Source organism: Rattus norvegicus, chromosome 1 (genome assembly GCF_036323735.1).
Source record: "Rattus norvegicus strain BN/NHsdMcwi chromosome 1, GRCr8, whole genome shotgun sequence".
In the NCBI taxonomy this organism is placed as follows: Eukaryota; Metazoa; Chordata; class Mammalia; order Rodentia; family Muridae; genus Rattus; species Rattus norvegicus.
In genome coordinates, this window is record NC_086019.1 from 16,443,030 (window position 1) to 16,464,217 (window position 21,188).

The following is a 21,188-nucleotide window of genomic DNA, read 5'->3' on the forward strand; positions in this document are numbered from 1 at the left end:
TTAATTAATTAAATTGAAACACCAGATGCCTGTCAAATGTAATATGACTTTTTCTTAAAGTAGAATGAGGCTTATCTAATAACCATTCAGGCCTGGCTATGACTTATGAAATTATATGGAGTCCGCAATAACAATAATTTAGTTTTCATGGCTCAAAAGAAAGTTTACATCATATGAATCCCCTCTATGTAAATAGTGCAAATATTCTTCCTCTTTGTCCCACACAGTGTATAAACATGAATTCTGTTAATATAACTATCACAAACCACACAAAAACATAGCATTCTTAGAGAAGAATTCTGCTATGGGACGAAAGCTTTCTCACAATTCTTCCCTTTTGGTATTAACCTAGCTAATGGCAAGAAATTTCTGTATTTACAAATACACCACAACTTTGGAGGTGACTAGCCAACACACCGTGTGTGTGTGTGTGTGTGTGTGTGTGTGTGTGTGTGTGTGTGTGCGGGGGTGGGTGCGTGCGTGCGTGAGTGCGTGCGCGAGTGTGTTCGTGCGTTAGTGGACACACGTTAGTATGCAGGTGCACATACCGGCACATGCCCGTGTGGAGGCCAGAGCAGGGTATCAGGTGTGTCCTTCCATTCTCTGTGACTTAATGACTTACTGCCCAAAGACAACATTTTTTCGCTGAACCAGATGCTTGCTACTTCTGCTAGGTTCGTTGGACACGAACTCTCAGGATGCGCCTGTCTCCACTCTCCCAGTGCTGGGTTTATGGCCATGCTCAGCCAATCCTGCTTGTACATAAGTGCTGGGAATTCAAACTCAGCTTTTCGGGCTTGCACAAGTGTTCTTACCCACTAAGCCATCTCCCAAGCCTCAAGGTGAGTAAATTCTTAGAATACCCTAAGTGTTCTGTTTTTATATACTATCTTAAAGCATGTTATTTTGAACACTTGAATGATCTATTTGTGTGCCTCAGAATTAGATATAAATAATCATGATTGCTTACCATGTAAGCAATCACCTTCTGACTAAAAAGTATTTGATCACTTAGGGGTTCACTGCCTAAGCTCTGTGATTGAGATGATTTTTGTGAGAGATTTTGCTTTGCTTTAAGCAAGGCTTTACCTGCGAGCCAGATGACAAAGCGACTTGTTAAACACCATAACACAACCCACAAACCAAAAGGGAGACAACTTAAAGACTCTCAGACCAAAGACTCAGCACTGAAGCTGCTCTGCCGGCATGTACATGTCTATGAAGAGCAGCAAGGCCACTCCCCATTACATCATCAGAATAGGCCCATGGCCATGCCCCCATTACATCATCGGAAATAGATTCATGGCCACTCCCTGTTACATCATCAGAAATAGGCCCATGGCCACTCCCCATTACACCATCAGAAATAGACCCAAGATCACGCCCCGTTACATCATCAGAAATAGACTCATGGCCACTCCCCATTACATCATCAGAAATAGGCCCATGGCCACGCCCATTACATCATCAGAAATAGACCCATGGTCACTCCCGTTGCATCATCAGAAATAGATCATTAATTTAGCAGTTCCAACAGAGCAGTTCCAAGACTAGATAGTACTTGTCAAATCAGGTTAAATACTTGATTCAGCTAAAAACACCCCAAACTTACTCCTAAGGACATTCCATTCAGCAGGCCTGCCATAGCTCAGAACTCTGCTGTTGTTTACGCTTCCCCAGTGATTCTATGGCAGCAGGTTTGGAGTCATCAGGCTGGTCAGTTGTCACCTAACGGTACACTCAAATTCTAGAGCCAGCTACTCTAAGCACTGTTGTCAGATGGGCCCAGGCTGCTCAGTGGCAGAAGACATGAACGACAAAGGTGGACGTGTTACTCGTCAGGCGGTCCTGGCCCTTCATGGCCTCTGTCACCTCACTCTCACTTGCTATAAGGCAGTGCTCAGACACCACCTCCCTGGGAAAGCACCCTGACCAGATCTGCAGCCCACAAGCCATGCCGTTTCCAGAGTTTGAGTACTCGCTCCCAGGGTCCTTCCTCTGCATCCAGGAAGGCAGTGTCTAAGTCTGAGGCACATTAACTAAGCCATCATAACAACCTCATGGCACATTTACTGTCATCACCACTGTCTCAGAAGTAATGGAGAGATACAGGCTAAACAGCAAGGCCAAAGACAGCCATGCAAAAGTGAGGAAGCACAACTGGATGCAGGCTGCCAAGCTCCAGAGTCCGCCATGTTCCTAACTACTATGCCTGACCACTCAAAGGAGCAGCCCTTTACCATCCTACATTAGTGCTGTTTCTTCCTCTTCCTCCTCCTCCTCCTCCCTCTCCTCCTCTTCTTCTTCCTCCTCCTCCCTCTCCTCTTCTTCTTCCTCCTCCTCCCTCTCTTCCTCTTCTCCTCCTCCTTCCTTCTTCTTCCTTAGCAATTGTCTTACTAAAGAGGGCTCAAGGAGGGCAAGAGAGTGCCGTTATCCATCACTGACTCCCCAGTACCCAGGAGCAGTGGGCATTCAATTGCTATCTAATGGATTAGCTGACAATGTCTCAAAAATCAAGATGAATTCTAAAAACGTTTTTTAAGTTCTAATAAATGGGATTCCATATCTTATGTAATAATAATCAAAAACTTTAGTGTCCAGCCATGAAAGGCATTTAGCTATAAAAGAACGCACAGATGCTATAGGAAATGTGTAAGGACAAGTATTCATATTAGATGGCACACTCATATAATCCCAACACTAAGGAGGCCAAGGAGACTGCAAGCTGAAGGCTGGTTTGCGCTATATAGTAAGACTTTCATGATTCAAAAATTCTCTCTCTCTCTCTCTCACACACACACACAAAATTAGAACTTTAATAACAAACAAATTAACATAATAGGTAAAAGGAATTTTTAAAAACTTAGAAGTTTTACTTGACATTTTTCATATATTAAAAACTATGACTGTTAAATTTAATTCTTATTTAAAAGTTACAAATTAAATTTCCAGCTGTAGTGGGAGGGAGGCATGTTCAGCTCACTGTGAGGAAGGTGTAGTCTGTGTCACTAATACCTTCAGGATTTGAAACCACAGAAGGTAAGGCCAAGGGAGGTCTTCTCTAAAGGGAATTCATGCCACTTTCAACCCAACTTCTATCCTTACAAGAGTTTTAACTCCCTCCATGTTAGGACTTTTCAACACTGGTAATGAACTGTGGTCAGCTCGCAGACCGTTTCACAGAAGGCATGAAGCCTGGAACGCTGCATTATGTTAGAAGGATTGGAGACGACGAAATCAAGCTATACGCAAGGCTTTACGTTTCAGTCCCACACAAGCTGCGTTATAGCTGCTGCCATTTACTTAGTCCTTCTCCGGCCTCACGAGCAGCGGTGCCACAGAAAGATGAAAGCCACACTCAGGTATGGAAGGGACCTGAAGAGCTGAGGTGCCACTCCACAGACCGTGCTTGTCCAGCACGCAGGGAGCGCTGGGCTTGATTCTCAGCACCACATGAAACCCGGCGTTGCAAGGAGGATGGGGTTCAGGGACCAGCTGGGGTTACACACAACCCTGTCTTCAAAAAGGAAAAGAAGCTGGGGATGTAACTTAATGGCAGACTGCTTGCCTAGGAAGTGCTGCCATGGTCAACCCTAGAACTGAAAAACGGAGAAGAAAATGGAGCTGGAAAAAAATGTTTTACTAATTTTATTAATTTAATTTTAAAAGAAAAGATGGTTTGGAAAAGATTTCATTCCAATCACAGACTTTCAAGAAAGCTAGAATTAAAGCTCAGAGATTTTGGAGATAATTTTACAGATATTTTGATAAGCTGACATTGTAGTGGTCTTCATTTCAGAAAAGAATACTGGTAATTTTTATCAAGGACAAAAGGCATTTCTTACATGAATGACACTTTCACACATAGACATTACCATTACTATTAGAGTCTCAAAAATTACATAATCTAAGTGGGCTTTGTATACAAATTACCTAAAGGTTTTGAGTTGTCATTAATCAAACAACAATTCAGGAATTTAGGGGAAATGAATAGCTCTTAATTTTTAGAATTAAAATATAAGACACTAGCAAGGGATCTCAGAGTTTTACTCCTACGGCCCACTTCGTATAATTCAGTAGCTCAGGACACAGATACAATTTACTGAGGAAGTCACCCTGGCCCTGTCTAGTCGCTGCCTGTCTTTGGCTGGATTGGTAAATGAGGGGACAACTAGAAACTCACTGCCTCTTCTCTAGCTACTGCCTCCTCCTCTCAACACCTCACTGTGCAAAAGAGCTTCTGGTACTTTATGTCTCCCCAAAGTTCTCAGGATCAACAAACATTTCCCATAAAGTGCCAGACATAAATAATTTGGCCTGAAGGGCTCTCAGGTTTTTGTAACAACAGCTACTTAATCTTGTTAGGACCGTATAAAAGCAGCCACAGATATGTAAATTGTTGATGGGGCTGTGAGTCCCGTGGTTTTCCACCTGTGCCGTCTTCCCGGGTGCTCTGGTTAAAGGAACAGCCTTAGTTAACCAACTCTGAGCCAAGGACACAATTTTATTCACCAAGTCATAGACCTCAGCTCCAAACTCAACCTACTCATAGGCTCAGTAGTGTTATGAACAAAGCAGAAATAAAGCAAAACTCTTTTAAATGTATTTTAAATTATGGTATGACATTATAAATCAAAAATCTGTCCGTACCAAAATAACAAAACAAAACAAAACCAAAAAAACCTCAACATTTATTGTTAAAAGGGTTACATTTACTAAAACACAATCTGGGGCTCAGTCCTCTGAAAATGTCAACGGGCTGACAGGCAGTGAATAAAAGGAGAGGTCCTAAGGGTTGTTACGTTAGCTCAGTGGCAGAGTACAGATTCTGGTTTCAACCTCCAGCATTGGGGGGGCTGGGGGGGTGAGAAATTAAATATCCTAAGGGCATAACATGGGCACAGACTCCCATTTTCTCTGAATCTAGAGTGCACGGCGCCACCTAATGGTAAAAAAGTAGGCCACCCTTTCACTACAAATAAGGCTTCTGGGAACTCAAAAATTATTTACCTGAGGCTGAAGCAAAACAACCAGGGATGTGGGGAGACCAGATTGTGCTGTAAATGACACTCTCGTGGCCTCTAAAGGTACACAGAGAATTTCCAACAGTTGGATCCCACTGAAAACAAATGAGATGAATTGATCAACAAAGGTTAACGTAAATGTGCACTCTTGTGTATACTATGTAGCACTATATGTACAACATAGATACCTTATGAATATCATCACATTTATTATACATATAGGATATATATTTTAAAAAATATTTTAAGGTTTATTTTTACATAAAATAAGGTAGTCTTTAAGGAACAAAGTAAGATAATTATTAGGTTGTAGCCAAAATGTTGTAAATTTTTTTTAGTTCTGGTAAGTATTTTAATATACACTTTTGAAAAGAAATCTAATTGATCACATTTAAAACTATAGAATACTTTAGGAAAAAAGTCATTGGCAGCGTGTAAGAAAACGGTTTTAAATGTGGTAATACTACATACCACTTTGACAGTTTTAAATGCAGTAATACTACATACCACTTTGATAGTTTTAAATGCGGTAATACTACATACCACTTTGACAGTTTTAAATGCGGTAATACTACATACCACTTTGACAGTTTTAAATGCAGTAATACTACATACCACTTTGACAGTTTTAAATGCAGTAATACTACATACCACTTTGACAGTTTTAAATGCAGTAATACTACATACCACTTTGACAGTTTGGTCCCAGGAGCCAGACACTACAAGTTGTTCATCTCTGGTTTGGCTCCAATCAACACTGTACACCTAAAAAACACATTTTTAATGTTTAGGGAGCAAACAGCATCCAGTTAAATATTACATTTTGGTTCTAACAGTGTCAACGGCTAGTAACTAACTCACTCTGAAAACATGAAGCACTGTCCATTTCTACATGGTATGTGAAAGCAGAAAGGTGACCCTGTCCATTCTCCCATGCTAACTCCCTAGAGACTGACTCCAGTCTGCCTGACTAGAAGTAAGTCTACAGTTTCCAAATCTCCTTCACCAAGCCAAGCTATACATACTGTTAAATCTACTAAGCGATCATTACTTAGAGCACCACAAAGAAATGTCAAAGCAGACAAGGCAGTCATCTTTAAAAGCTTGCTTGCTTGGTGTTCATCAGAAAGCATTAAGATTCAATTAATACCCCTGCCTGGCCCTCCTTAGAAGAGGGTTTATAGGAAGCAGTGCTACTCCAGCTGACCTCTTGGCAGGGAGCTGTGGTTATGCAACAGCGCTACTCCAGTGCACGCCTCTGTCTCAGCACGCCAGTTCAAAGATGCTGTCTGAGAGCTTACACACCATTACTCTACCACTGTATACTGTAACTTGCATCCAGTGATATGTGTGCCTAATTATCCTTTATGAGAGCAATCTAGACACACACCAGGGCTTATCACTGAGTATGACTAGCCAGCAGGCTATTTCGAGTGTTAAAACTTTAGCTCCTACATATATGTAAGAGACGAGTGTGGGTTTGTTGTGAAGAACCTGCAGGGGAAACATCACTGATACTGATCTGCACTTTATTTAACATTGTGATGCTTTGTCGCCTAAGACATTGTGGTGGTTTGAACGATAATGGCCTCCATAGGCTCGTATATCAGGCTCGTATATTTGAATGCTAGCCCCCATATTTTGGCCCAGAGACCTCAGACATAGCTCTCAGCTGTTGATCCAGTGTCTGCCTGCATGCTATTGTGCTCCCCACCATGATGGTGATAGTCTAAACTTCTGAAACTGTAAACCAGCCCCCAATTAAAACTCTTCTATATCGCAAACAAAACAAACAAACAAACAAACAAAAAACTCTTCTATAAGAGTTGCCTAGGTCGTGGTGTCTTTTCACAGCAATGGAACAGTGACTAAGACAGACACGGAATCCAAAACGTCAAACTTAGAACAGTGGTGACCACAGGCTGAGAGGGTGGAGGCAGAAGTGACTTTGGCCAAGTGGTACAAACTTTTAGTTATAAAATCAATACATTCTAGAGATATGAGGTTAATAATCACATATGCTGGAAAGATGCTAAGGATGTTGATCTTAAATGTGCTCTAACTAAATATGTCAGCACCTATATTAAGTGATGATAGAGTTAATCGACTTTATTGTGGGATCACAACTAAGGGCATACTCAGTGGACTGTGGTAAAACTCACAAATACTGTTTACCCATTAAATATAATTTTTTATTTTTTACCTATACTTTAATGAAATTGGCCAGTGTAAATTATTAAAGTTCCAAAAACAGGTAAATAAATCAAATAGTTTATATTTTGTACATCAAGGATGTTTTTACATTTTTATTTCTTAAAATGCTGACTATGCTCAGTGTGGTGCCACACGTTTATATCCAGCACTTGGGAGACAGAAACAGGAAGCCAACTTGGCTAATAAAGTAACTTCAAGGTCAGCCAAGGCTACATATGAGACCACATCTCAAATTCCCAACGAACACCCTGCATTAAAAGAATATCCTCAGTACCTCTGACTCCGCCCCAACCCTGCCCTCCCACTGCTCATGTTCTAACGAGGAGAGAAGAAAACAAACCAACGACCAGAAAAGTGAGGTAGACAGCGCTTGACACCAGATTGTCCTCTGGCTCTAAGTGCATGTGCACTCAGTCCGACATGAGCTCACACACACATACACACCCACATATGCAAAAAGTTAAACTGAGTTTAAGCTTAAAACAGATGTAAGTGTGAAAGGATTGCTATGATGGGAGATCAAGTTCCTGCAGGACTTGAGGCTGGCCAAAAGGTGAGTAGGCTTAAGAAGCAGACGTGAGAAACACAAACAAGGCTGGGTGTGGTAGCACACGCCTGTGAACCCAGTACTCGAAGAGTCTGAGGCAGATGTAGTGGCCTGAGGTGCGTAGTAAGAATCTCAAAGGGAGAAAAAAAAAAATAAAAGGAAGATTCAGTACCCAGGGATCAGGGCTGGGGAACACTGAAAGCTTTCAGGCAACTGTGGGTGAAGGCAGCATTTAAAACAGGGAAGACTGGAGGAAGGAAGATACCATGACACACTCTGAGTAGCTAGGACAAATGGGCAATTACCTCAAGTTCTAAAAAACGGTTGGCAGCCTGCAAGATACTGGGGGACAGAGATGAAAAGGAAACCTGGGCTCCATGGAACCAGCCCCAAGTCAATTCATTCCACTGTCAACAGACACAAACTAAACACTTAGTATCAGTAGCAAGGGCATGGGGGTGGGATGCTTGGGAGGGTAGGCAAGAGCAGCCCTCGTGGGCCTTACCCCTTAGTGGGAGAAGGAATCTATACAGACGTAAACATAAAAACTATGAGGAAAAGAAAAGCAGAGTAACAACAAGGGCAGCCAGTTACTTCTCAATACAATTCAGGGGAAAACACGCCTGTGAGACCTGAGCATTTTAAAAAAAGCCTTTGGGGAGAGAGAGAGAGCAAGGAAAGACTTGAAGCAAGAGACAAGCTTGGCCCCCACCCAGGAACACCAAGAGCCACAGGTTAAGAGAAGAAACATCTTAACAGGTGATGTCTAAAGTTTGCTATGACTCCTCTCCGATTACTGCCATCAACCATTAGCTAACTTAGAGTACAGCGACTCTCTGACCACCCTCCCATCCGCCCCTGCCTGTTTTTATGCAATGTGGCCTTTATCCAGCTTGAACCAAAGCATTTTTGTAAGTACAGATTAATATCACTGCCCTGGTCGAAGTCTTTCGGCGTCATGTGGCTCCTGCAGCTTTCCGGCTTCATTCAGTGCTATGTGAGATTCATCCATGACGACTTGTATTGCCCAAAGGTCAAAATCATGCAAAACTATGCACGCCTTTGGGGCGCATGCATATGGAGGCACAGAAAGTGTAAACAGAAAGCTGAAGAGAGCAGTTGCTTCTAGCGAGATGGAAGAATTATAATCAGGGGACTGCAGAGCATAAGTAGGGTTTTATTTCTTAAGCTACATGGTGAATATTCAAGTGTCCAATGTACCATTTTTACATCTTACATATATGTGTGTAAAATGTTTCCTAACAGTACAAGTCAGCAACGCCTTCCCACAGACCCCCACTCATTACCCAGATGCTGGCTGTTCAAGCCCATGCTTCCTTCCTTGTCAGCGAGCACACTGCCTCGGTCTACACTCATGCTCTCCCTCAGAACCAACAATGTTCTCCCTGTCCTGGCCCAGGCAAGAGGCTCCTCACTTGTAGCACTGTGTCCACTCTCAGCCCTTGCCACGGCCTCTCTCCATGGCACAATCGAGAACCCAGGACAGCCTGCAGATCTGCTCACTTTCCTAGCTGGGCCAAGCATAGTCTCTCACTCTGGGCAGAGGTAAGGGAAGCTCTGGGATGCATAACAAACTAGACGGGAAACCTCTTGGTCTCTGTATGCTGCTCATTTCTCCTGTTTGCAGTGCCCCTCCATGAGCACTGGAAGAACGGACACTGCAAACTGTCAAACCGAATACAAAGAGACAACGTGCAGCACCAGCCTCATTTCAAAAGCAGGGTGCCATAGATGGAATCACTCTTGGCACTGAATAAAATCAACTGGAGAAACAGGAGAAGAAAGTATACACTGGCAGTATTTGGGCCACTGTAGCAGAGCCGTACTTCATCAGAACAGTTTGAGAGGACACAGTCTATGACAGAAACCAACTCCCGCAGAGCTTCTGTTAATCTGCCCTAAGGTAGTGCCCTTTTGTAAAGTGATCTACTTAATTAAAAATAGTCAAATGGAGACTTGCTTAGAATTTTCACTTAACCTGCATGAATGCAAAAGAAAGGAAGAGTGATTTTTAATCTCGGTGACTAAAAAGGGTTATTTCTTTTACTGTAGAAAACTTGTAAGTCTTCTTCTCCATGGAGATTTGAAGGTGTCCATGAAGATAGAGTATCCCACATGGCTGCCATTTTGTCCATCACTCTGTTCCCCTTGTTTCACTGTTCCCTGTCACTAGCTGTTGACTGCAACGGCTACTATCAGATTATCCCCCTTCCTCAGACCACTTCACCCTAAGCACCTAGCACACAAGGACCTTCTTTTATCATTAGCATAGATCATATCTATCCTTTGAATATTAAGAATGGCTTCCCTCAAGGTATCTAGTAATATATATTTGTCTGATTGTCACAAAACTGTCATTTACAGCTACAGTCATGTCTGTTGAGTCCCTTCTAGGCTGACATGCCCCTTCTCCACCTTCCAGAGACACCTAACTGCTGAAGGAATGGTGTTGTTCACCCTGCACAATACCCGACATGCTGGATGTGACCATCTCTTCATGGCAGTCCTTCATGCATCCCATTTCATCGAAACTGGAAGTCAGATCTGGAGGCTTACCCAGATTCAGCTCAATTGTTTTAGCTTCCTATTCAATCAGGAGGTGTATAACTTCAGATTGGCCCACTTTTCGTGATTGTAGATGGTTCAGAGAATGTTTCGGTTGTAGATTAACAGTTTTAGCGTCTGCAGATGACCCTCTCCCAGAGTCGTCATTTCAATCGTGGACTAACAGCTTTAGCCTCTGCAGACAAGCGTCTCCCAGAGTCACTGGTTCACCACAGGCCACTACAGGCCAATCTGCTGTTACTCCTTCTGTATACGTTTTACAGGATTCTACTACAAGGAATTTTCTAATCAAACTTCTGTTGCTCCACAAAGAAGTCATACAGAAAAGGCAATGCATGCCATGAAAAAAAAAAAAAGAAGAAGAAGAAGCTGGCCATACTACTAATCTTCCACCATGGTAACTTTCTTCAGGTTATCACAATTTCATGTACAAAAAATAAAGAGTTGACTGCATGGGGGTGTGTGCGCACGGACTCAGTGCCTTGATTCCGTCTTTCTGATGTTCAGAGTGTGCTGTCTTTGGCCCCTGAGAGTCCCTTCATGTCGTCTCTTCTCAGCTTTGGACATCGCTCCAAAATCATCCTGCCTTCAGACACAAGACGATGTCTTAGATGTCTTGTCTACGTCCTCTCCGGTCCTAGAGCCCACTTCTCCATAGCCCACTGGGTGTGTCACAAGACTGTTTAGAGGCTGTACTATAGGCACTGAGGATGTCACTGCAGATGAGTGAATGCTTCTCTTTACAGGACAAAGACCTCGGAAATATGCATTTTTACCAGAGGAAAAATAAACCTTACGGTTAGATAAACAACTCATACCCGATTTTAAGATAAATGTTCTACATATCTTCTTTATTCCAAAACTCTTTTCTTTTACAATAAAACGTCTGGTTTCAAGGCCTGACTGTAGTTAGGCATCATCTTACTATACACAGATGAGACTTTCAGAATAACGACACTGATTTTTCTGAGTGCAGTGAAATCTCTATTATCTCACACTCATGAGATAGACCACATCACAGATGGTAAGCACAGTACTACCTTTTAAAGTCACTTGAATTAATGATTTCAACACCTGGTAATGGAGTCATCTACCAGGCCGTAGATCATTTCTTTGGTATGTCTTTTTTTGTCCTGCTTTAAACTGTGATTTCTAATTTTGTAAAATGTTTCACTGGTGCTAGGTCAAAACTATAATAGGACTTATATCCAAAGAAATCTTACTTCCATTTTTGGGTCAGGGCTCTTTCTCTCCCACTCGTTTTTTTATTTTTGTTTTTTTTTTTTAAACAAATGTTCATTTATTATATATGAGTACACTGTAGCTGTCTTCAGATACACCAGAAGAGGGCGTCGAATCTCTTTACAGATGGTTGTGAGCCACCATGTGGTTGCTGGGAATTGAACTCAGGACCTCTGGAAGATAGTCGGGTACTCTTAACCGCTGAGCCATCTCTCCAGCCCTCTCCCACTCGTTTTACATGCAACTAATATTGTTAGTTTTAAACTGCATTGCTATTTCTTGTTTTTGTTGTTATTATATTTATAACAAATGTAAATAAATTATATGACTGCACACATTATACTATAGGCCTCTTATCTAAAGGTTAAGTTTTATATACTTTAAAATAATTCTCCCATGAGATAGACTTTATATGAGCTTATAACAAAACTGAAAATAATTTCCAGTTTCATATATAAAATTATAAAGTATGATTAAATAAAGTCAGCCTTGGTCACACATTCTTATAATCACAATACTTGAAAGGCTGAGGTAGGATTATGAGTTCAAAGCTATTCTTTGCCACATAGTAACTTCAAGACCAGCCTAGGCTATACAGCCACCAAAGCAAAGACTGTCTTAAAATAATAATAGCTTGCCTAGCAAGCACAAGGCCCTGGGTTCGGTCCCCAGCTCCGAAAAAAAAAGAAAAAAATACTACTAATAATTGCAATTCTTATCTATGGTTGGTTCCCTTGCTGGCTTGCTCTGAAGACAGCCATAGTATTGATACCCACACTGAGCACATGGGAAAAATGACAGATCTGTAGCAATAATTATGCATGAAAATCTTTCTCTACTCAAACACTGCATTACAGTTTCTGTATATCTAAAACCACCATTTTGTCTTCTTTAAATTTTTAAAGGAAGTTTAGAGTTTAGACATGAATAACAATGATGCAAGGTAAAGCTATTGTTCTGGTTTCATCTCTGTTGCTGACAAAAAGCAACAGGGTTAGAAACAAGTCTGTCGTGCTATCGGCATCTCAGGGCAGTCAAGGCCTGAGCTCTTGCAGCTTCTCACTTCACAGTCGCAGCCAGGAGCAAAGAGAAAATGCTGCATGATACAGGCCTGTGGCTCGGCTCCCTGACCTCACTCAGGACCCCTTGCCTGTGGAACAGCACTGCCCACAGGGGCTAAATTCTCTATAATCCTCAACAGCCCACCTGATCTGCACAACTCCTCATGAAGAGGGTGATTCTGGGTTTTGTCAAGTTGATAGTTAAAACTAACCAACACGGCCATTAGAGATTCTTTAAATTTACCCAGTGAACTACTGGGGATTAGCATACATGCCTGGTGCATAGTACGTGCTACCAGCATGGGCCTGTCTAGTGCTCTTAATACAAGTACAGGTTTTAAAATGCCTCATGGTGCTCCTTTAACAGTGGGGGCAGACAATACAACCTACAGGCAGTAAAATTCAAACAAAGAAAACTAATTAGCACATCTCTAACTAGAAGATAGTTTTTCTACATAGTCACAGAGTTTTAAACCACCATATACCTGCAATATCTACTCTAAAATAAATGGCTGCTTGTGACAAAATATGCAAAGGGAGATAGATATATTGTGTATAGTTATTACAACCCTTTAAAAGGAAATAAGAGAGGCTGGAGTACAGCTCAGCAGTAGAGTGTTTCTCTAACATGCACAAGGCACTGGTCTAACACCAGCATCACCAAAAATGGGAAAAAAGAAAGAAAGAAAAAAAATCCCTTTTGTGGAGAAATCTTTCATGGTACTTTAAGTGGAAATGTATATCTAAAGGGACCATACTAAATATTCGATCATCATTCTACATTAATATTTTATTGGTGTTTATCAATACAGATGTGTCAGCCTCTCTCCTTATCAAAGAGTACATTATTAATTCACATTTTAAAGTGAAGACATAAATCACTCAGCACGTTATTACTATGAAATAAGTGGATACGATTTCTCTGTGGCAGAATATGAACAATGGCATGCTCTGCTCAAAGCTTAGTTTTTATAAGCACTTGAAAACTACACGTCTTGTAAAAAGCAAAGAATGCTCCAAGCTGGGGGTGTAGCTCAATTGGGCGAGTGTCTCTGACCGGTATGCACCGGCTCTGGGACATGCGCCATTCCAGCACCACATACACTGGGTATGCCCAGACAGACCTGCAACCCTAGCATTCAGGAGTTGCAGCCATTAGATGAGACGTTCAAGACCATCCTTGGCTACATTAGGGACTGGAAGCTAGCCAGGACCAAAAACTGTCAGAAAGAAAAGAGTGAGGAAACCAAGTGGGAAAGACTGATTCTGCAAATCAAGAAACCTTGCTCTTCAGTAAGGAGAACAAATGTGTAGTGTTTCACGAGCATCCTAGCAAACTGAAAACAACGGGAGAGGGATGGACGCAGCTGACTCTGCTTCGCCCTCAACAGCACAGCGCTGCTCTAGGTCCTGAAGCAGAGACAACAAGTTCCCAGTCTGCCCTCCCTGCCTTTCTGTCTGTTTTCTTATGTTGTTGTAGTTGTTGTTGTTGTTGTCATCGTCATTGGTGTCGTCGACATCGTCACTGTCCTCCTTGCTGAACTCTGCAGTCTTTCCTACTCTTCTGCCCTGTTATACTTGGCACTGACTAAGGCTACGTCACTTCAAGGGGCTTAAAAGAAGCAATGGCCTCTGCAGACACTAATTACATGGTACAGAGAAGAATCTGACTCCTGCTCTGATGGTAAGTTGGCGGCAAGCACCTGTACCCACCGAGTCACCTCACCCACCATCCCCTGATGCTAAGTTGCTTTCTTTTTTCTTTGATGCCACAAAGGCCTTCAATCCCAAAGCCTAATACTGATCTAAGTCTTGGATTTTTTCTTCTGCTCCACCTGAAAGTTGACTGCTGGATATACTTCCCCCAGAAGGAACACACCAGAATAAAATGCAAGGTAAGAACAATGGAGGCCAAAGGGGAAATGGGGAAATGGGGATGCATTGAAACCTGTATAAAAACCCCATATGGAAACCCATGACCTGTACACTAGTTTTTAAAGTTCAGGTTGGAAATAAGAAATCAAGTACCTGGAGAAATTCAGAGTTTTATTTCCTAGTCTCACTCTGAAGGTACACACAGCTCGTACTCAATGTTAGCCGGAGCTGAAGCACCCTTAAGGATCCTGACCTAAACTACGCCAGTATACTCAACTTAGAAATGAAGAGACTGGGGCTTAGGGAGAAACCAGTCATTTATCCAAAGCTCCTTTGCATACAAGGTATGAACTAGGCCCACGGTTACCTAAAGCCATGCCATGCATCCCCATGTAAGCCGTGCAGGAGAAGATGGCCCATGGCTTGTCCTTTTCCTTTGTATTGTGCTTTCCTGAACACATAGAACTGTCTGTGCTTACCCAGTTACAAATGTATTCAACAAATATGCATTAGTTCCTGACCTGAAATTATCCTGTTTCCCCAGTACTTGGAATGCGCAATGGACCCCCATCTCCTTGTCCCTCGATACTCTAAACTCCTGTGCTGAAATCACACCCACCAATCTGATGGGAAGGAGTGGGTCCTTGAGAAGGTGACTAGCTAAGAAAGGTGGAGTTCTCATGAATGGGGTGGGTGTCCTCATAAAAGGAATCCCTCCAGGCACGGTGGCTCATGACTGTAATGCTTGAGAAACAGTCAGGAAGACTGCCAGCCTGTGCCTCATGGTGCGTTTCAAGCCAGCCTGGTCTACAAAGCTACAGAACAGATTACATCAGACAATCAAACAACACTAGGGATTCTTTGTCTTCTTTCCATCCTGTGATGATACAACAGGATCACAGTCTACAGCCAGAGGACGGCGGGATCTGACCCTGTGGCACTCTGACATCCTATGATGATACAACAGGATCACAGTCTACAGCCACCAGTGGGACCTGACCCTGTGGCACTCTGACCTTGGACTTCAGCTTCTAGAACTTGGACACACCTCAGTTATCGACGAGCTGCTCAACCTGTATGCTTTGTAGGCACCCCCTGAGCGTTCTTGGGTTACCACATATTCTTGGACTAATCACAGAATAGCAGCCCGCACTAAGAAGTCAGGATCAATACATGAGGATGCACGGAAACAAACATGTAAAAGGCGGTTACTTCCCACGAACAAGCTTATCAGTAAGACAACAGCAACAACAAGAGCAATCAAGCAAGAAATCTGTTAGAGTCACTCTTAGCTAACTGCCAAAGCATCCTGACACAAATGTTTACCAAAAGTTACCTTTGGGGAGTCTAGAGAGAGGCTCAGCGAGTAAGACTGCTTTCTGCACAAGCACGAAAATACGAGTTCTGAAGCCCGGTATCCACAGGAAGAGGCCAGGTATTACTGCACATCTATAACACTGATGGTGTCCGGAACAGAGGCAGGAGGATCATAGGAGCTTCCTGGCTGCTGGGCTAGCTCTGAGTTCAGTGAGACAATTCATCTCAAAGAAATAAGGGAAGCCTGACAGAAAAGGACAAGCTGCATCCCCTTTGGCCTCTGAACACACACTCAAGCACACAACATACACACTGCCCCATACACACTCGAAAACATAGGTGCACATGTATAACACATGCATGACCCCCCACAAATACAATCCAAATAAAACAATATTAAAAAATTATGTTTGAGAAATAAACAATCTAGAATAGTACAAAATGTCTTCAACACAGCCCATCCTCAAAGCTTCAGAGAATGATGTGTGAACAAGAGTTTGTTGCTACAGAAAGCAGACTTGAGCCCAAGAGAAGCCATTTTTCTGACCATGATTAGTACAATCTAAAAGTCAAACAAATTAATTCCAGAAATAGAAAAACCCATAAAGATCATCCATCAGGGACATTCCAAACAGAACTTCCTAGAGAATAGAGAGAGACCACTAGGTATAGGAAAATGGTCTGTGCATTAATTACATGGCTGCTTTAGCACATGTTAAAAACAAACACATATCTACCAATCCAATGGCTCACGACTATTACAGATAGATAGATATGTGAATCCAAAGGCTCGTGACTGTTCTAAACAAATGCATACAGCTGTGAATCCCATGCCCTGTGATTATTACAAATAAATGTGCATGGCTGGGAAGCCGACAGCTCCGGACTATTACTCTAGAACAGATGACGGAGTAGCTCACAGGAAACATTGAAGCAGCCCATTGCTTCCTGTCACTGGTTCTTACCTTAGGATGGGCTCACCATCATCCTCACTTACACAAAGAACCAACGAAAGGCAACACAATTTTAAGAAAAAACGTTGAGAGGAAAGGATAGTTTTAAAGAAAGAAGGTTAAAAAAATTATTTGTAACACAAATTGTGTAAGAAAAAGCAAAAGTAAGCTTTTATATAATGTAATATAAAATACGGCCTGCTAGTTCACGCCTGTCATCCTAGCACTTGGGACACTGAAGCAGGAGAGCCACTAGCTCAAGTTCACTTCAGTTACACTGTGATTCCCCAGGCCAGCCTGGTCTATAAGAGCCCCTACATCATAGGAATTACAACAGTCAGCAAGAATGATGGGCTGCCACATCTGAATTTTGGACTTGCTGCTCTTAAGGAATTCATTCCTTCATTAAACACCCTAAGTTCCTCTTTACCAAAGTTGCCGTTACCCAGCGATTTTTTTCCCCAAACATGGTAATTTATAACCATATTATATGAGGAGCAGTCCCAACACAAGAAGGTAATCTTATTTTAGAACTAATTATAGAACTACTGAGCTTTTTTTTTTTAATTTTTATTAGATATATTTCTTTACTTACATTTCAAATGTTATTCCCCTTCCCAGTTTCCTGTCCATAAGTCCCCATCCCTTCCCTTCCCCCTTCCCCCTTCTCCATATGGGTATCCCCCCCATACATCCCCCTTGCTGCCCCCCCATATTCCCCTGCACTGGGGGCCCATCCTTGGCAGGACCAAGGGCTTCCCCTTCCACTGGTGCCCCAACAAGGCTATTCATTGCTACCTATGAGGTTGGAGCCCTGGGTCAGTCCATGTATAGTCTTTCGGTAGTGGCTTAGTCCCTGGAAGCTCTGGTTGGTTGGCATTGTTTTTATGGGGTTGCAATTTTAAAAATAGTTTTAACTATACAATGTTATCTAAGATGCTCACATAACTCAGTTTTTTTTTCCACAAAACAGTAATGATTTAGCACGTAATAAACACTTGTTAAAGCCTAAGGGGAGGCGGGCATGAGGGTAGGTAAGGCTTGAAAGCATATTTGCAAGTCTTCCTTTGATGGCTCTATGCTAAAGTTAAAAACCAAGAGAGAATGTCTTCATCACATTCCTTAGAGCTCAGACACGCATTTTGGTACTTCCAAAGTATAAACCAGTTTCTGTGCCTCATATCTCTCTCTCACACACACACATACACACACACACACACACACACACACACACACACACTCTCTCTCTCTCTCTCTCTCATACATACACACACTCTCTCTCTCACACACACACACACTCTCTCTCTCTCTCTCATACATACACACACTCTCTCTCTCATACACACACACACACATACACACACTCTCTCTCTCATACATACACACACTCTCTCTCATACACACACACGCGCGCACGCGCGCATTAATACACACACACCCCACCTACACACACACACACCCCACCTACACACACACACACACACACACCTACACACACACACACACTCTCTCTCTCTCTCTCTCATACATACACACACTCTCTCTCATACACACACACATACACACACACGCGCGCGCATTAATACACACACACTTACACACACACACTTATACACACACACTCACATACACACACACAAACACACACACACTCACACAATACTCATATCTCACACACACACTCATATCACACACACTCTCACATACACACACAAACACACACACGCGTGCACTCATACACACACACTCACACACACACTCATATCACACACACTCTCACATACACACACAAACACACACACGCGTGCACTCATACACACACACTCACACACACTCATATCACACACACTCTCACATACACACACAAACACACACAGGCGTGCACTCATACACACACTCACACACACTCATATCACACACACTCTCACACACAAACACACACACACGCGCGTGCACTCATACACACACACTCACACACACTCATATCACACACACTCTCACATACACACACAAACACACACACTCACACACACACTTCATATCACACACACACTCACACACATACACACACACACTCATACACATACACACACACACACGCGGAGTCCAAACGACACAAAGCCATTATGTAGATTTACGTTCAGATTTGCTTTAGGGGGCTGAAGCAATGGCTCACAGGTAAGAGCACAGACTGCTGAACACCCAAGCTCAGTTCCCAGCGCCCACGCCAGGCAGCTTGCAAATGCCTATGACTCTAGTTCTCTGGGGAAACCCGGTGCCTCCAGCTTGCATGGGTGTCTGGGCTCACTCTCGTGCATGTGTGCACGCACAGTCACATACACCAATGAAAAAACAATAAGGCTTGATTGTCTCTTAGTGAACCCAGCCTCCTGGCTGGTACTCGATGGTGTTGTTGGAATATACTGAGTCTTACTGAAGCCTAAGGACAATCACGAGAGTCTGTGAACAGCCCTTTCTTCAGGCACTGTGTGTGTGTGTGTGTGTGTGTGTGTGTGTGTGTGTGTGTGTGTGTGTGTGTGTAGGCGTGTTCACAGGGCATAATGAAAGCTGTGGCCCTCTGGAGGAAATGATGCCGCAGTGCCTGCTAGAGGCACTGTTATTGCCTAATGAGAAGCCTGACCTTTTCTTTTCTTGTCTCAGGCTAAGAAGTACTTTATGTTTGAATAACAGAATAATAAGTGACATCTGCTATGAACGGTGGAGCTTAACCCTGTCCCCTGAAAGCACTTCTCTGTGCTCATCCCAAAGAGATTTCAAGCAGAGAACTTGTCTTGGAGATTCCCATCATACCTCCTGAGTGTGCTCTTTATAGACCTGGAGAGGCCCTGTGGCTTTGGCAGTGTCCCAGAGCTGCAGTGAGCCGTCACCGCTACAGGTGACAAGGACGTGTTCATTGTTTTCACTCCAGGTAACGTCAAATAAGCCGTCGTTCCAGTCAAAGCTACACCGGAAAAGAGCATACACGCGCAGATCAGAAAACGACGGAACAATCTTAATTTGATAGTTCCCGGGTTTTTCCTTAGTTTTTCACATATTTAACACACATTACCTCGGACGATCTGCAAAACTGTTGGGCCCTACCTTGGGGTGTTTCCCTTCCCCCTCGCTGAGCCTTTCAGCCTGCTATGGCAAGTTGCTTACACCCTTGGCAGCTCTCAGCCCCTGATTTGGGGCCTGGACTTTCCATGGCACCCTTCTCCCCCGCTAGCCTTCCAGCTTGTTGTTAAGAAGTTGTTTATGCCCCTGATTGTGGCCGGGACTTTCCACCACACAGACTTTTCCTGTTTTCCTAGTTGGGGATTTTCACCTGCCTTGTTGTTTTTCCATGGCTTTTGCCTCTGGTATATAAGGAGATCTCAGTAAAACCCAGACGGCATTCTTTTAACACGAATGACCCGGGTATGTGTTTCTTCTTAAATCTCGCAAGTCTACGCCCGGTTCTCAGTGTCCTGAGGATGCAGGCGTCGACACAAAACTATAAGAGATAAGTAGAGCAGGAACTCCACAGAGGCCTGGAAGCACAGCCCAGGAAGTGCAGGCAGAGAACACGAAAGCTGAACTAAAAGGAGGTCTCCAAGCACTAATGTGACCATGGTATCACTGAAGGTGTACCAGCAGTCACTGCTGCCCATTGTAATGTGCCTCTCACTCACGGCATGCACTAGTCGACCTTTCAAAATACGGACACCAATAATATCAAATACTCCCATAAACCTTTCATCTGAGCTGTATGATACTCATTGTACAAACCTTTCATCTGAGCTGTGAGCGGGTGGTGGCTTTCTAACAGAATCTCTTCTCTCTGCCTTTGATTAATCCCGATAGAAGTGCCATGCGTCCACCAATCAACAGAAACACGGCCAGGCCACGAGATGAGCGGTAGCTCTTGCCTAAGTAAAGCTCAGTTATATTCAGACACAGAAGAGCGGCAGTGTCACAAAGGACGCCAGTGAGCCCACTGATTTAAGTTTAAAATATACAGTTTGTAAGCGGGCACTAGTAAGCTCGAGAGCGTGGCATAATCACAATTCGCAAAAATAATTATGTCACAGTATGTCAACGCAAAAGTTTATTTTACGTCATAAATTAAAAACCTATTAGTTCCAAATATTCAAACTGTAACAGCCTTAAGACTCTGATTGAGAGGATATGTATGATTAGGAGATGTGGTATTGCTGGAAGAAGTGTGCCATCGGGGGCAGGCTATGGGACTTCAAAACACTTTCCCCATTCCCAGAGTGCATCTCTCTGCCCCCCATCTGTGGCTCAGAACGTGAATTCTCAGCTGTTCCTGTTGCCAGGACCTTGCTCTGCCATTATTCTCTGACTCTTTAAGACCGTAAGCCTA

The 21,188-nt window shown here is 43.0% G+C and overlaps 2 protein-coding genes across 2 annotated transcripts in view; both read right to left on the minus strand.

The window, feature by feature from the left end:
- The window catches only part of LOC102547604 (60S ribosomal protein L27a-like), a 170,201-nt gene that overhangs the window by 128,501 nt on the left and 20,512 nt on the right, over positions 1 to 21,188 (minus strand). The window lies entirely within an intron of this gene.
- Pex7 (peroxisomal biogenesis factor 7) overlaps positions 1 to 21,188 on the minus strand; it is a 63,986-nt gene that overhangs the window by 40,711 nt on the left and 2,087 nt on the right. The window contains exons 3-5 of the mRNA NM_001034147.1: positions 19,631 to 19,781; positions 5,712 to 5,789; positions 5,011 to 5,119 (exon numbers count right to left, since the gene is read on the minus strand). Of these exons, the coding sequence (NP_001029319.1) occupies positions 5,011 to 5,119; positions 5,712 to 5,789; positions 19,631 to 19,781 (338 nt within the window). The remainder of the gene's footprint in view (positions 1 to 5,010; positions 5,120 to 5,711; positions 5,790 to 19,630; positions 19,782 to 21,188) is intronic.